At 34.7% G+C, this 18,433-nt stretch overlaps 1 protein-coding gene across 9 annotated transcripts in view; it reads left to right on the forward strand.

The window, feature by feature from the left end:
- FAM135A (family with sequence similarity 135 member A) overlaps positions 1-18,433 on the forward strand; it is a 128,254-nt gene that overhangs the window by 18,770 nt on the left and 91,051 nt on the right. For all 9 annotated transcript variants that reach the window (XM_082731295.1, XM_082731293.1, XM_082731294.1 and 6 more), the window contains one exon: positions 4,604-4,683. In XM_082731295.1, the coding sequence (XP_082587421.1) occupies positions 4,604-4,683 (80 nt within the window). Of the gene's footprint in view, positions 1-4,603; positions 4,684-18,433 lie in introns of those variants that run through there.

Genomic DNA, 18,433 nt, shown 5'->3' on the forward strand with positions numbered 1-18,433 from the left:
TCCCCAAATTAGGCACAAATGCAATTATTTCTTGAGAACAATAAAAAAAAAATTGTAAAAAAAAAAAATCTTTAGGGAGACTGAAAATGAAAACCAGTTTTGTTTTCCAATGTAACAAGTCCTGGTCCATCTATATTCCCTCCAGATTCTGTTTGCAAAATAACCAGTTCTTTCTTTAGCTCATCCCATTCTGGCAGCACTTGATTATACTTAACAAGGAGTAACCAATTGACATGTTCAGCATTCTCCCTGGAAATTAGCTTGCTTAAGTCCCAAAGTTTTTTAGATACATTGTCTAACTTCTTCTAAGTTATTGCTGATAGTGTATTTACCAAAAGTTTCATCACTGTATAAAATGGGTTACCATTTTTTAAGTCTCAATTTACTCATTTTTCTTGCATAACTCTAACTGTTACTTTGGTCCCAAATTCAGTGCCATATATTTTAAATTTTTGTTATGGTGCACACTGTTTCTTGGTTACTGCTTTTTCTGTGTTATTTATGTATTGTCACAGTAATGCAGCTAATAACAAACACAAAGCTTCAGTGGCATCACAACAATAAACATTTATTTTTTGCTCACAAGTCTGTCACTCAACTGGCAAGTTGGCTGGGTGCTATCTATTCCAGAATGGCCTTACCTCGGTGGACTCAGCTCTGTTTTATGATCTCTTATCCTCCAGCTTATTCTTGCAGAGGAGCCAAGGTCCAAAGAGAAACAAACTACAAGACCTTTTACAGCCTAGGCTTGGAACTAGCATATTGTCATCTCTGCCACATTATATTGGCCAAAACAACATTTAAGGCCAGCTCAGATTTAAGAATAGGGAACTAAATTCCACTTTTTATTGGAAGTCACATTACAAGATGTGTGGACACCAGGATGGGTAAAAAAATCAGACATTTTAAAAACCATTCTACTACTCACTTTAACATTTTTTATTTTTGTGTTATTAATTTCTGTGAGGCATTTTGGGGAAAAATAGTAGGATTTAATGACTAATTCCATATGGAGGATGAGACTGAAAAAGCATTAAAATATATATGTTGAAGTATGAATATATGTGATATCTAAAATTACTTTGAAATGGCTCAGTAAAGAAAAGGTATAGATGAATCACATATGGCAAAAATCTTTTTGTTAAAAATGGGTAGTGGGCATATGGGTTCATTGCTCTACTTTTTGCAAATTGGGTATTTTTAATAAAAAGTAAAAGATAATATTGAAGTTTTAAATCTTACTGACTTACACATTATTAGTAATGTTGGAATAAATAAGGAAATTGAAGATTAGTTCATTTTGATATACTGAGTTTGATGTGAGATATCCAAGTGGAGATAATTCATAATTAATTGAAGGTTTGGAACTAGAGATAAAGATTAAGTGAATTATTATTCCATTTTATTTCCAATCATCATAAACATAGTATGTGTAATTGCTGCTTTCATTAGTTTTCTCTTAATCTACAATTTGGTTTCCCCATCCATTGAGGACTTTTGAAGAATATAATTGTGTTTCTGATCTTTCAAGTCTAATGGTTAGAGGATCATTGTTTTTAGATACATTGCTTGACTTTTTTTTTTTAAGAATATTTTTGCTTTCTGAGGTATAATTGACATACGATATTATGTTAGTTTCAGGTGTACAACATAGTGATTTGACATTCATTTACATTGCAAAATGATCACTACAGTAAGTCTATTTATGATGTATCACCATACAAAGTTAATACCATATTATTGACTTTATTCCCCATCTTGTATTTACATCCCCATGACAAGCAGGGGGAGCAGCAGGCAGGAAAAGAGGGAGAAATAGGCTCTCCGCTGAGCAGGGAGCCCAGTGTATGGCTCGATCCCAGGACCCTGGGATCATGACCTGAATGAAAGGCAGATGCTTAACCACTAAGCCACCCAGGCGCCTCATTTATTTACCTTTTAACTGGGCGTTTGTACTTCTTAATACCCTTCACCCATTTTGTTCCCCCACAGCGTTCCTCCCCTCTGGCAACCATGTCTGTTCTATATATCTGTGAGCTTAAGTTTTGTTTTCTTTGTTTCTTAAATTCCATATGTAAGTGAAATCATGCAGTATTTGTCTTTATCTCACTTAATTCAATTAGCATAGTATCCTCCAGGTCCATCCATGTTATCACAAATGACGAGATAAGCACTTTTTTATGGCTGAATAGTATTCCATCGTATATATATCTTCTTTATTCATCAATCAGTGGACACTTAGATGGTTTCCATATCTCAGCTATTGTAGATAATTCTAAAATGAACATAGAGGCGCATATACCTTTAAAAAAATTTTTTTTTCATGTTCTTCAGGCAGATACCCTGTAGTGGAATTGCTGGATCATATAGTAGTTCTATTTTTAATTTTTCCAGAAATCTCCATACAATTTTCCATAGTGGCTGCACCAGTTTTTACTCCCACTAACAGTGAACAAGGGTTTACTTTTCTCCACATCTTCAGCACTTATCTTTTGATATTTTGGTGATGGTCATTTTAACAGGTGTGAGGTGACCTTTCGTTGTGATTTTAATTTGCATTTCCCTGATGATTAGTAATGTTGAGCATCTTTTCATGTACCTATATAGCTTCTTCGGGAAAATGTCTATTTAGATCTTTTGCCCATTTTTTCTTAAAGATTTTATTTATTTATTTGAGAGAAAGAGCATACAAGTGGGAGGCAGAGTCAGAAGGAGGGGGAGAAACAGACTCCCCACTGAGCAGGGAGCCCCGTGCAGGGCTCAATCCCGGGACCCAGAATCATGACCTGAGCTAAAGGCAGAGTCTTAAGCAACTGAGCCATCCAGGAACCCTTCTTTTGCCCATTTTTTAATCAGATTGTTTGTTTGGGCTTTGTTTTGTTTTATTTTTGTGGGGTTGGTTTTTTTTTTTTGGTTTCTTGTTTTGTTTTATTTTTGCTATTGAGTTGTAAGAGTTCTTTATAATAATTTTGGATATTAATCCCCTATCAGATATATGATTTTTAAATATTTTCTCTCACTTAGTGGGTTACCTTTTCATTTTGTTGAGTTTCCTTTGCCTTGCAGAAAGTTTTTAGTTTTATGTAGTTGCAGTTGCTTATTATTGATCTTAGTTGCCTTTCCTTTTGGTGTCATAGTCAAAAAAATCATTACCAAGACCTATGTCTAGGAGCTTATTGCACATGTTTTCTTCTATTTTACTTAATCTTTAGTTGGAATTCTCAGCATGGGAAGTTGAATAGCTCCTAGAAAGCTTTGTTCTCCTCTGGTTCCAAGGCTCCTGTGATTCCGCTTTGATTTTTGGTTTTAGTCATCTCATATTTTCAATCTGACCTTATCTTAATCTCAACTAATTACCTCTCTCTGTTTGTGGAGTTTTGCCTTGTTTCTTTAAGGCCAAATTGTCACTTTCAAGGTTATAGATTTAATCGGCTAGCCTTTCATTCACTCCTCTTTAATTCTGGCTTTGTGACTTGACCATATGTTCTCTTCAATGCTCTACTTTGTTATAAGTAAATAGTAGTAATATAATTATGTATTTTAATCTTTATATTATTTATAAATTTGATAATTTGAATTACTAGCTGGAAAATTATTAAATAAAAATAAACAAAATATTTAATTCCTTGTGTACATCTAAACTAATCCCGATTTGTTATCTTGATTTAGCTTTTAGTAATCCTTTGTGTCTTTTGTGTGTGTGTGTGTATAGATGTGTGTATCCTCTATTATATAAACATACTTGAGTATAATGTTAAAACACAAACCTAATGCTTACCTCAAATTATTTATTCTATATAAGGTGTTATTACTAATGATTGGTTGAGTTCTATATATAGATATAAGTATTATAAAAGCCTGTAGAATAAATAAAGTATATAAACAAATAGCTCTGATCTTGAAAAAATGCCAAATTCTTTAAACCAAATACATGTCTTTGTTTTGTAATTTATAGTATTAAGCCAGTTTTCAAAAAAATTTAAATCTGTATTTTCTCAAAATTATGGTTAAGAATAATTTATGTTTATTATGTTTTAAAAGAAAAAAATAAATAACCAAATTAGGCCGTGAAAATCTTAGAAGTCTTATTATCCCTCTGGTTGCTATGACATTCTCTCATTTAAAGTAAGAAATATGAATACAGTTCTTTTGTTTTTCTCATTCACCTTTTTACTTGCTGGTTTCCCTTTGGGTCTTATTGAGTTCTGCTAATATTTGACGTGGATATGATGTATTGTTTTTCACCAGTAATAGATATTATGGGAGGGGCGTCTGGGTGGCTCAGTTGTTAAGCAGCTGATTCTGGATTTCAGTTCATGTTGTGATCGCAGAGTCTTGGGATTGAGCCTGGCCTTGGCTCCATGCTTATCACAGAGTCTGCTTGTCCCTCTCCCTCTACTCCTCCCCCCACTCATGCTCTCTCAATCTTTTTCAAATAAATACATAAAATCTTTAAAATAAAAAAATAAATCTTTAAAAATATATGGGACACTGATATAAGCAGACTAAATTTGTTACTTAATATGTACAGATATATAGAAATTAGGGCTTGCATATTTTAAAATATATATTGAAATGATTTTTTTGGTCTATTTTCCTTTAGTTTTTACCAGATACGTGCTTCTATGAAAATTCCACCAAGAGTTCCCCACAGAGTAGAAGCCAGTTTGTTACATGCAGCAGGTAAGCCAAGGAATATTTTTAACTTTTAAGAGAAGTCTGAAGCAACATTATAATGGTAATAATAACTTTTAATTGTTTTTATTTTTCTAATTACAAATACACTGTCAAGTATCATTATAATAAGAAATATATTTGAGGCCACAGTAAAACAAGCTTGATTATAGGTTCCTTGTCTTTCTCTCAGATTTCTTATGATGAGCATATGAAAGAATGTATGTGAAATTTCCACAAAAACAAACATAAGTAGAAGTCGTGTCAGTTACATCATGTAAGATGTAATTTTTAAAAATACACAGCGAATGTGGACATATAATTTGATATATGATTACAAAGGTGTTTTACTATAGTTTTATAGTATGCCTTTGAGAATATTTTTTTAGCCGTATTTTTGGTCTGGGTTAACTCATTAAAAAACGAAATGCAGGAAGTACTTTTTTCTTGGCTTGGCATACATATTGAGGTGTAATTTATTGTCAGTTGGACTTTTGTAAGTCTACTTTCCATGAAGCAGAGATTAAAATAATTAATATTACAAGACAGATTTGGTCCTCCCTTTATGAACTTCCTTAATCTAGTAAACTAAATCCCTTGTCTATTTTATCTTATAAAGCTGCCAGTTGAAAAAAATAGAAAGACTTTTTTTTCTGGACTCCCTTTTTATTTTTTCAGCTTTATTGAGAAATAATTAACAAATAGGATTTTATGTATTTAAAGTATACAATATGATCTGTTGTATATACATTATGAAATAATTACCACAATCAAGATAATTAGCATATCCATCACCATACATAGTTCACTCTTTTGTGTGTATGTCATGAAAACCCTTGAGATCTACTCTTTGAAAATTTAAGTATACAAGACTTTATTATTTATGTAGTCACCATGCTGTGCATTAGAGCTTATTCATAACTGAAAGTTTACACCATTTGACCTATGTCTACCCATTTATCTCACCGCCCCCCCAGCCCCTGGCAAGCACAGTTCTGCTGTTTCTATGAAATCAAATTTTTTGTTTTGTTTTGTTTCATTTCATTTCCACATGTAAGTGATTCCATGCAGTATTTGTCTTTGTCTGTCTGACTTATCTCACTTAGTGTAATGCCTTCCAGTTTTATCCATATCGTTGCGGATGGCAAGATTTCCATCTTTATGGATGAATAAGATATCCCTTTCTCTGCCTACCTCTATGTGTATGTATGTGTGTGTATGTGTGTGTATGTGAGAGAGAGAGAGATACCACATTTTCTTAATCTACTCATCTGCTGACAGATACTTCAGTTATTTCCATTATCTTGGATATTGTGAATAATGCTGCAGTGATCGTGGTAGAGTAGATTTCTTTTCAAGATACTCACTCCTTTCTTTCAAATATATACCCATGGGCTGGATCATTATGGTAGTTGTAATTGTAATTTCTTGAGGAATTTCCATACAGTTTTCCATAGTGGCTGAACCAGTTTTCACTCCCACCAAAAGTGCACAAGGGTTCTCTTTCCTCCATGCCTTCACGAGTACTTGTTATATTTTGACATTTTGAAAATAACAGTTCCAAAAGGTATGAGCTAATATCCTTTGTGGGTATATGTGTGTTTAAGATTTATTTATTTATTTATTTATTTGAGAGAAAGTGCACATGCATGAGCAAGCCAGGGGAGGAATAGAGGAAGAAGGAGAGAGAGAATCCCAAGCAGACTCCCTGCTGAGCTTGGAGCATGCATCAGGGCTCAGTCTCCACAACCCTGAGATCATGATCTGAGCCCAGATCAAGAGCTGGATTCTTAACTGACCATGCCACTGAGGCACTCCATCTTTGTGGTTTTGATTTACATTTTCCCTGGTGGTTAGTGATATTGAGCACCTTTTTGTATGGACCTCTCAGTCATCCGTATATCTTCTTTAGAAAAATGTCTATTCAGGTCTTCTGCCAGTTGTTTAATCGGATTTTTTTTTGCTATTAAGCTAAATGAGTTCTTTTTCAGGTATTAATCTCCTTAGATATATGTGATTTTCAAATATTTTTCCATGTTTGATAGGTTGTTTTTTAATTTTGTTGATGATTTCCTTTGCTCTGCAGTAGCTTTGTAGTTTGACATATCCTAATTGTTTATTTTTGCCTTTGCTTTTGGGGTCAAATCCAAAGAATCCTTTCCAAGACTAGTGTCAAGGACCTTTTCTTCTTTCTTCTAGAAGTTTTATGGTTTCAGGTCTTAAATTTAAGTCTTAATCCAATTTGAGTTAATTTCTGTGAGTGATATAAGATAGGGGTGTAGTTTCATTCTTTTGCATGTGGATATCTAATTTTCTCAGCACCATTAAAAGGCTATCCTTTCCCCATTATATGTTCTTGGTACATTGTTAAAGATTAGTTGATCATGTGTGTATAGGTTTATTTCTAGACTCTATTCTCTTCCATCGGTCTGTGTATACCTGTTTTTATGTCATTATCATACTGTTTTGATTACTGTAGCTTTTTATTAGTAATATTATAGCCTTGAAATCAGGAAGTGTGATGTCTCTAACTTCTTTTATTTTTCTTAAGGTTACATGGCTATTCAGAGTCTTTTGTGGTTTCATATGAATTTAGGATAGTTTCTTCTGTTTCTTTGAAAAATGCCATTGAAATTTTGTTACAGAGTGTATTGAATCCATAGATCATGTGGGGTAGTGTGGACATTTTAACAATATTTATTCTTCCAATCTAAGAACATAGGATATCTCTCCTTTTATTTGTGTTTCCTTTAATTTTTCATCAGTGTCATTGTTTTTAATGTACACATTTTTATCTCCTTGATTTAATTTGCTCCTAAGTATTTTATTATTTTTGATTCTATTGAAAATAGAATTTCTCCCAGTTTTAACTAATTGAGCAATTTTACTCAATTATTTATTTATTTATTTATTTAAATAATTGAGTGATTTTGCATTTATGAAATAAGCATGCACAGAACAGCTACCTTTTATTTATTTTTTTATTGAAGTATAGTTGACATATAATGTTATATTACTTTCAGGTAAATAACACAGTGATGAGATTGCTTTCTTGGTTTCTCTTTTGAATGGTTCATTATTAGTATATAGACAAGTAACTGATTTTTTATTTTGAAGATTTTATTTATGTATTTGACAGAGATCACAAGTAGGCAGAGAGGTAGGCAGAGAGAGAGGGGGAAGCAGGCTCCCTGCTGAGCAGAGAGCCCGATGCAGGGCTTGATCCCAGGACCCTGAGATCATGACCTGAGCTGAAGGTGGAGGCTTCACCCACTGAGCCACTCAGGTGCCCAAGCAACTGATTTTTATATGTTGATTTTGTATCCTGCAACTTTACCAAATTTGTTGATTAGTTCTAACAACTTTTTGGTGGAGTCTTTAGATCACGTCATCTGCACACAGATAATTTTACTTCTTTTTTTCCTATTTGGATGCCTATAATTTTATTGTCAAATTGCTATTGCTAGGACTTCCAGTACTATGTTGAATAGAAGTGGTGAGAGTGGGCACCGTTTCTAACTTCAGAGGAAAGATTTTACCTTTTCACCATTGGCTATTATGTTAGCTGTGGGCTTTATTATGCTGAGGTACATTTCTTCTATACCTACTTTATTGAAATTTTTATCATGGAAGTATGTTGAATTTGGCCAAATGCTTTTTCTGCATCTACTGAAATGATCATATGACTTTTATCCTTCATTCTGTTAATATGGTATATCATGTTTATTTGAATATATCAAATCATCCTTCCATCCCAGGGATAAATTTCTTGACCGTACTAAATGATCCCTTCAAAAGTACTCTTGAATTTGGTTAGTATTTTGTAGAGGTTTTTACATCAGTGTTCATCAGGATATTGACCAGTAATCTTTTCTTGTAGTGTATTTGGCTTACGTATAAGGGTAGTGCTGGCCTTTTTTAAAAAATATTTTTTTAATTTTTTTTCAGTGGTCCAAAATTCATTGTTTATGCACCACACTCAGTGCTCCATGCAATATGTACCCTCCATAATACCCACAACCAGGCTTACCCCCCCACCCCACTCCACAAAACCCTCAGTCCGCAGTCTGTCGTGGTTTGTCTCCCCTTCCAATTCCCCCGCCTTTTCTTTTCTTTTCCTTCTAATGTTCTCCACATTATTCCTTATGTTCCACAAGTAAGTGAAACCATATGATAATTGACTCTCTCTGCTTGACTCATTTCACTCAGCATAATCTCCTCCAGTCCCGTCCATGTGGATATGAAAGTTGGGTATTCATCTTTCCTGATGGAGGCATAATACTCCATTGTATCTATGGACCACATCTTCTTTATCCACTCATCCATTGAAGGTCATCTTGGCTCTTTCCATAGTTTGGGTATTGTGGACATTGCTTCTATGAACATTGGGGTACATATGGCCCTTCTTTTCACCACATCTGTGTCTTTGCAGTAAATACCCAGTAATGCAATTGCAGGGTCATAGGGTAGCTCTATTTTTAATTTCTTAAGGAATCTCCACATTGTTTTCCAAAGTGGCTGCACGAACTTGCATTCCCATCAACACTGTAAGAGGGTTCCCCTTTCACCACATCCTCTCCAACACTTGCTGTTTACTGTCTTGTTGATTTTGGCTATTCTAACCGATAAAAGGTGGTATCTCAAAGTGGTTTTGATTTTAATCTCCCTAATGGCTAGTGATGATGAACATTTTTTCATGTGTCTGTTTAGTGCTGGCTTTTATTTTTTTATTTGACAGACAGTAGGCAGAGAGTCGGGCAGGGAGAGAGGAAGGGAAGCAGTCTCCCTGCTGAGCCGAGAGCCCGATGCAGGGCTCGATCCCAAGACCCTGGGATCATGACCTGCACCGAAGGCAGAGGCTTTTAACCCACTGAGCCACCCAGGTGCCCTAGTGCTGGCCTTTTAAATTGAACTTGAAAGTGTTTCTTCCTGATCAGTTGTTTGGAAAATTTTGAGAAGGATTTGTATTCATTCATCTCTCACTGTTTGGTAGAATTCGCCAGTGAACTCATCTGGTCTTGGACTTTTATTTGTTGGAAGATTTTTGATTACTGATTCAATCTCTTACTTACTGGTCTGTTCAGACTTTGTTTCTTTATGATTCAGTCTTGGTAAAAAAAAAAAAAAAAAAAAAAGAAGAAAGAAAGAAAATTATCCATTCTAGTGCAATTTATTGATTGATCTTATCCTTTGTATTTTTGTGGTATTAGTTGTAGTGTCTTTCATTTATAATTATATTTATTTAAATCATTTTTTTCACATTCTAGCTAAGGGTTTGTTGATTTTATTTTTTCAAAAACCAACACTTGGTTTTGTTGATCATTTTTATTGTCTTTCTAGTCTCTATATGATTTATTTCCACTCTGATCTTTCTTATTCCCTTTCTTCTGCTAACTTTGGACTTAATTTATTCTTCTAGTACCTTGAGGTGTAAGGTTAAGTTGTTTGAGATCTTTCTAGGTTATCTGTATGACAGAAATATTATATGTAATTAATGTCATTTACAGAGTACCTTTTTTTTTTAAATTATGACAAATAGTATTTCAGAAATACCCAATTAGAGTACTTTCTTTTTAAGTGGTTTTTTTCCTTGACACTGTAATTTTGGTTAGTTTTTAATTAGTTGTAAATCCAGATTTAGTCATTATTGCTATCTCAATTTCTAATACTATTAACTTTGTGTTACTGACTGAAATGTCCATTGTCTGATAATTTATGAGTGTGTGGAAGATGGCTCAGTGGGTTAATAAGCCTCTGCCTTCAGCTTCTGCCTTTTGGTCATGATTTCGGGGTCCTGGGATCTAGCCCCACATCGGGCTCTCTGCTCAGCGGGGGGCCTGCTTCCCCCAACCCTGCTTTCCTCTCTGCCTACTTGTGATCTCTGTCAAATAAATAAATAAATAAACCACCCAGGTGTCCCTTTATGTATATTTCTGAAAAACTTTTAGAAGAAGAAAAGAAGTTACGATTCTGTGAGTTGCAGAAAGGAAGGTTAGATGTGGTAGGAATTAGATGGTATTATATACAGCTTATTGCAACACAATTAAATTATTTCCAGTACAAAATTGTGCTGACAATGAGGGGTTTGAGTCAGGAAATAGCTGTCATCTCTAATAGCATCAGTCATAAAAAACAGTATTTATAGGGCTGTTGAAAATTGATTAATAAGAAAATATTCAGACTTCTACAACAAAGAAGTCATTGCTCTTCTAAGAAACTGGCCCCAGTTTGAAATGTTAGAGCACTATGTACAATTTTGATAAAAGTTCAAATAACAACTCACCATTCATAATAATGATACATATTTTTAAGGAAGCATACATTGTTTCATTTGCTTTTTAATATCTACCCATCCCTCTTTCTAAAAAAATAATTTTATGAAAATAATACAAGTAGTTAAAAAACTTACTAGTCCAGAAATATTTGTAGTGAAAACATAGTTACTTTTTTAGATGCATCCACTTTTAACTATTCTAGTTCTTTTTCTCTAGTTCTAATAGTTTCCTTTATGTAGATGTTTTCACTTCCTGGTATGATGAATGCAAATGAATAGTAAACTATTTCCTCCTCACTTCCCCCTACTTTTGAAGAGATACCATTATTTCCATATCTTTTTTTGACTTTGAAGTTACTGTTAAATAATATATTCTTTAAGCCTCCATTCCCTATTTTAGCCAATATGACAAACCCTATTTTGTAATATAAGGATATAAGCAATCTTACCTCTTTTTTCAAATTTTCTCTTTTCCTCCCCCTTTTAACCTGTTAAGTATATCCTTTGTTTATAATACTAATGTTGCTAACATTCAAATTCTGTTTTGTAACTATAGTTAAATCCTAATGTGCTCTGTCTCTGGGTTGATTCCAAATGCTCAAAACAAGTAAATAGCATTTTCATTTTTATGATAACATGAGAGGGGAAGTGTTTATAAAATTGAAATGACTATCCAGCATATAGAAAGAAGATGTTAAGTTTCTGGCAAGACAAGACAAATCTTCCTTACTTTCCAGTTATTTGTGTTTGGCCAGAGATTTTCTAAGGCCATCTATTCTGGATAAAATTCTTTGTGTGTACATGCATTCTTACATACCACCATGCAGTGCTTTTATAAAGGTGATAGCAGTCAAGAACAAATTAATATCAAGAAAAAAGGAAGTCTGTAAATAAAGGTTAGCTTCAAAGTAAGGAGGGGTTGTCCCAGTTACTTTGCCTTGGGAGTAGTTAATTGACCACTTGAAATAAAGCTTCAGATATTTTGACATGGAAGAATCAATCATCTGTTTCTCCCCTATTAGTTGTTTCCTTAAGCCTTTCTCAGCCACCATTGTTTCAGGGGCCTTTGAAACCCACTGAAATATTTTCACAGTTTTGTTGAATTGTTAAGATTTTTCATGATTTGACCCTATCCTACAAGTCTAACTTTATTTCCCACCATCTTCTTGTGGATTCTCCCTGTGGAACCACTTCTATTTTCTCAAATTTGATGTGTTCTAACTTACCTCATATTTTGTGCATGTTTTCCCTACCTCATTATTTCCTTTTTTAAGCTGTAGATAACTCCCAGTTAGAAGTTTTCTCTGCTATGCTTCATAGCATTTTCTATAAACATCTTTTACATCTTAGCATGTTATAATTTATTATTATTTATTTATTATAATACAATCAGACATCAAGTATCATTAAAGAAGAATGCTTTTTAAAAATGAAGAAAATTGGGGCACCTGGGTGGCTCAGTGGGCTAAAGCCTCTGCCTTCGGCTTGGGTCATGATCCCAGGGTCCTGCTTCTCTGCCTATTTGTGATCTCTGTCAAATAAATAAATAAAATATTTTTTAAGAAAAAATGAAAAGTTAGAGCTAGAGACAATTCATTTCATGTCGGGAATCTACTACTCTTAACAGTAACTGAATAATTTCCGTAATCATGAAGGGAAATCAGAGTTAGAGCTTTCAGTAAGTTTTGTATAACTTGTGAAACTTAAGTCCATTTTGCATTAGAAGCCTCCATTTTGCTTTAGCTAGATTCACTAGTTTCTTTCTGTCACTTCCATTATTTGTCTTTTTACCTGGCATAACAAATAGCGATAATTACATTGGCATTTGCTTTAGCCTCCAAAATAGGGAGTTAAGAGATTATCACACTGTAGTACAATTATTTGCTTGAATGTTTCTATTCAAACTAGATGGGGAACTCTGAACAAGGGCAGGGTTCTTATTTATGTTCCTATCTCTTAGTTCCCAATATTTTAGAAGCTTAATTAAGTTACAGTTGAATGAATGCTCAGTTGTTCACAAAATAAATAACAGATATCAATGCCAGCTGTTCAAACCAAAGGAAATGGAAATATGAAAGATAGTGATAGGAATAAAATATAAAATATAAATAATCATGACTTAATATTAAGTGTTTGTAAGCCTCTATCACTGGTCTCTAAAACTGTAGATCTGATGTTTGGTTTAGCAGATAACTGATAGGCAAAGTGAAAATAGAGTTCTTTTCAACAAGGAGTTAGGGCACTAAATTAAGAAGTTAAGTGAAAGTTCAAGTATCTGATAAGTACTTGCTGAGGGCCTATTATGTGTAAGATGTAGTACTGACTCCTAAATTAAAGCAATGAAAAAGATACATGTGGTTCCCAACCACATGGATGGAGGTTATCATCTAGGAAATACTAAAAAACAGAGAAGGTTTCAGATTCAAGACAATAAACAGACTATACACATATGTTTGGATCTTTTTGTTTCTGACTCTTTGGTAATAACAATATAAAACACAAGAAGGAGTAATGAAATAGTTCAGGATGTTTTTGCAGGACAGAAAACAGAAGTGAGAGCTGAACTGCCTTTTGGGACACCTTCCCTCAGGGATTTGAGGGAGGTACAGCAGATGAAAGGAAGTAAGAGTGGGCCTGAAAATAGGGATTAATTAAAGGTTTGTAATCAAATCGCTGTGATAGTTGGGCATCCCCGATTTAACTGCAGAATGTTAGGAAGATTAAAATTTACCTTAGGACAAAAACCCCAGGACTTTCTCTAAATAAATTAGCATGGGATCATAACATATTAACACTTCAGAGGAAGGCACTTATTCTTTTGTATGTGTGTTTGGTAAAAAGCAAGTAACGTGAAATCTACCCTCATCAAATTTTTAAATGTTCGGCAAAGCGTTGCTAACTGTATGCATATTGTTGTCAGCAGATCTCTAGAACTTTTTAACCTTGCATGGCTGAAACTCTGTACCATTGGATAGCAGTTCCTCATTTCTCCCTCCTCCCAACCCCTAGTAACCACCATTCCACTTTCTTAGATAAGTGTAACTATATTAGATCATTCATATCAGTAGAATCATGTAGTGTTTGGCCTATTTCACTTAGCAGAAGTCCTCACAGTTCATCCATATGTTGTAGTATAGAATTTTTTTCTTTAAGGTTGAAAATATTCTATTATATAACTGATTTTCTTTACTCTTGCATCTACTGATGATATTTAGGTTGTTTCCACCACTTGGCCATTGTGAATAATGTGGCAGTAAACATGGAAGTGCAGATAAATGTTCAAGGCCCTGTTTTCAATTCTTCTGGATAAGTACCCAGAAGTATAATTACTGGATCATATGATAGCTCTATTTTTAATTTCTTGAGGAATCTCCATACTGTTTTTTATAGTGGCAACACCATTTTACATTGCCACCAACAGTGTACATGGGTTCCAGTTTCTCCGTAAGTGCTGACCCTGTACATAATGCTATATGAACTAAGAGGTATGAGACATGGACCTTGCTTTCAAGAAGTTTCTTTTTCTTCTTCAGATTCTCTTCCTGTCTATCTTCATTTCACTCTTTTTTATAGTTTCAACTGAAATGCTGTATTGTCCACAAAGCCTTTCCTGAGTTCACAGTCTAGGTTTACCCTTGTAAGATAACATAGCACTCTATCCTCTGTCATGCTCAGCACAGATATAACTTAGAGAATTAAATGAGGGCAGGAAGTATTTTTTCTGTTTGTTTGTTTTCTTTGGTTTGGTCTACATAGCTTAGAACAATGCATGGCACAGTAACTGTATAATAAGTAATTAAATTTTTTTTGTGAAATGTGTCATACATTTTTAAAGATCATATAACACATTATTTTGTTAAATAATAGAATGAATACCCAAATAGTCAACCCTTCATTTAAGAAATAGAACATTACGGGGCACCTGGGTGGCTCAGTGGGTTAAGGCCTCTGCCTTCGGCTCAGGTCATGATTTTAGGGTCCTGGGATCGAGCCCCGCGTCGGGCTCTCTGCTCAGGAGGGAGCCTGCTTCCCTTCCTCTCTCTCTGCCTGCCTCTCTGCCTACTTGTGATCTCTCTCTGTCAAATAAATAATAAAAACCTTTAAAAAAAAGAAAAAAAAGAAATAGAACATTACTAGCACCATAAAAGCCTCCTGTATAGTATACCCCTCCTAATTTTTGTGTTAATCATTCTTTTCCTTTCTATATAGTTTTATCACCTATGAATGTTACCCAAGTATATATCTGGTTGAGTCTGGAAAAACTGAGTAGTAAGCACACCCAGTTGTATAAGAAAGCTGCAGTATCACTACTATTAAAAGGAGGCTCTCTGAAGGAAAGCTAAGTGGAGTCTTTGGTTTATGGTATGTTTCTGTATAGTTAAAAAGTTCTAAGACTCCCCTTTGGGGAAGTTAGTGGGCAAGGTCAGGAGTGAATTGTGTGAAATTTAGAACTCACCACATTCAGGACTTCTGGTAAGGTTGTAATGTGATGAAGTATTAGATATCCAACACATGGAGTAGGCTGATTTGCATTTAAACTTGCTATTTAACTTTTCCTCCTTCAATTCTCAGGAGCAGGTCAAAGCAGAAAACTGTTCAGTAAAAAGACTGCCCTCTTACGATATAGTCAATAGGGAAGAAACTTCATCAGTGCACCCTTAGACAAATCAAGCAGTGAAACCAGTCTGGCCAAGTGTTTCTTCTTAGGGTAAAATGGTACCATGGCAGTAAGGATCTTTGAGATGATGGACCTCAATCAACATAGCTGTTTGTTGAGGCTCACAATCCAATATTTATTAGTCATGTTCTTTAAGGCAGAAGATCAACATAGCCATTTGTTGAGGCTCACAATCCAGTATTTATTAGTCATGTTTAGTAAGGCAGAAGATTCTTTGGAATCTTCCTTTACCATCTGCCTAGGGATTCCCTTTGCCTCTCTTTCACAGTATATTTATTTACTAACATCTTTCTTTCTTGGTTTACTCATTTTGGTGGATCCTATTTCAATATCTTGTTGAGTAAAGTGGCATAGGAACTTTTTGAAACCCTACCATGTCTAAAAATGTCTTCATTCTCTTGTTTGAAAGTTTAGTTAAGTATAAAATTCTAGGTTGGAAATCTCTTTTCTTCAGAATTCTGAAAATAATGTTCCATCGTCTTTTGAAAGGTTTGTAGCATTGCTATTGAGAATTCCAAAGTCATTCTGATTGTTGACTCTTTGAGTGACCCTTTTCGCCCTTTCATGAATCTCATAGAATCTTCTCTTTGTTTCTAGTGTCCGGATGGCACATAATTATGTACCTTGGGTCTCTGAATATTCGTTGGGTCCTTTTAATCTGGGAAACATTTGCTTCAATTCTGGGAAATTTTCTTACTTTGTTAATGATTTTCTCCTATTTTTCTCTATTCTTGCTTTCTGGAACTTTTGTCATTCATATAGTGGATCATAATCACTGGTTCTCTTAATTTTTAGGGTTTTTTTTCTCCTTTTTTCTATTTCTGCCTTTCTTCTGTACTTTCTGTTGTACTTATTTCTCCAACTGTAATCCCTTTTTGAGCTTTTTGCTTTTGTTGTTTCTCCTTTTTTACCTTTTCCTCTGTCTTCCTCCTTTCTTTCCTCGTTTTCCTCCTTATCTTTGATCCCTTCTCCTTTTCTTTTAAAATCCAAATAGTTGTTTTCTGAGTGTTCTATCACAGCAACATTTTCTTGTTTCATGAACTACAGTATCTTTTCTCTAAGAACAATATTGATAGGCATTTAAGTTTTTCTTTTTCCTACAAGTTTTTTTTTTATTTGTTTTTGTTTTGGTCCCTAACTTGCATGGTAGAAGCTTTCTTCCAACGTCTGATAGTCCTCAGTTGTATATACATGACTGAAAACAAAAAAAATTAGAACTTCTGAGAGCATAGTTGGGACTTGTCTCGTTGACCTTTACATAGGATGATGTTGGTGAGCCATTTGCTAAGGAATTTCTGTCAGTTGTCTATAGATCTTTTTTTTTTTTTTAAGATTTTATTTATTTATTTGACAGAGAGAGAGATCACAAGTAGGCAGAGAGGCAGGCAGAGTGGGGGGTGGGGGGAAGCAGGGTCCCTGATGAGCAGAGAGACCAATGCAGGGCTCGATCCTTGGACCCTGAGATCATGATCTGAGCAGAAGGCAGAGGCTTTAACCCACTGAGCCACCCAGGCACCCCTCTGTTATAATAGATCCATGTAATATCTGTTAGAGATGTATTGGGTTGGTCAGATTCCATGTGTCAAGAAATGTGAAGAATCTCAGATTTTATTCTATATATTGTTGAAAATAATTCTTCATGCTTTCCCATATTTCTGTATATCTTGTAAGCAGAGACACTAAAGGACTTCTGTTCCAGACCAACTTTATAAGGATGTTTATATTAGTGAAGAGCTTTGGAAGATATAGGTAGTGTCTCTGGATCATAAGCTAGATTTGGTTACTGTACAGTATAATAAACACAATGTCTCCCTCTAGTTCAAAAATTAGACAGGTTTTCATATAGCTCCTTGTAAAAGATTAAGGTTTCCTAAGCTTAGAGGTCCTCAGCTGTGACCTAAAACCCACTGTATGTGTAGCAGCCACCTGGGCTTGCCTCTGTATCACCCCCATGGAACTTGGGTGAATAAGGACAAGGGGAACTAACTGATGTGATTGATCATACAGTTCATGCTGCTTGCTGTCCTATAAGTAACAAAGTCCTTTGTCTCTGACCCAGGAGTCTCCTGTCTTCTCCCAGCACCCATGGAACTGTGACAGGCTAGCTTATTAGCTTCTAAGTAGAATAAAATCTTAGATTCCTTACACTTCTTGAAATGCCAGAGAAGATGTTTTCTATTTCCTTCCTGGAGAGTAAATATCTAACTGCCAGGCTCTGGAAACGCAGTAGAGAAGGAGTGTGTATCTCCGCATTCAGCAGTCAGTATGCCCGTGTTCATATACTGGTACTCTCAGTTTTGCCACATGACTTTCAGTTCAGAAGGCCTTTGTTTTATCTTCTTCATGGAATAAACCTTTAGGCTTCTATGAAGTTAAAGAAGGGGCAGGAACCTAATGGCATATAGTTGATGAGAGGACATACAGATAGATCTGTTCTGTTCTTTGCTTAAAGGTCACCTTCTCAATTCTCAACTAAGCATTGCCTGACTTTCTTTTTAAAACTGCTACCTTTCTTATCCTCTTTTCTCTTTACTTCATAGAACTTACTACCTTGAAACATAGTATATCATTTACTTATTGTTTTTGTTCTTTATCCCCCCTCCCATTAGAGTGTAAACTCCATTAGCCCAGAGATTGTTATTTCTTTATTTTGCTGTATGCCCCCAATACCTAGAAAATGACCGTTATGGCACATACTAGATATTCAGTCAACAAATATTGCTGGATTTTGTTGATTGGATGAGTAAATGAATGATTAGGAGGAACTTGCATATCTTTTGCCCATTGCTCCTGATTTGAGAATAAAG

Source organism: Mustela nivalis, assembly GCF_964662115.1.
Source record: "Mustela nivalis genome assembly, chromosome: 5".
Taxonomy (NCBI): domain Eukaryota; kingdom Metazoa; phylum Chordata; class Mammalia; order Carnivora; family Mustelidae; genus Mustela; species Mustela nivalis.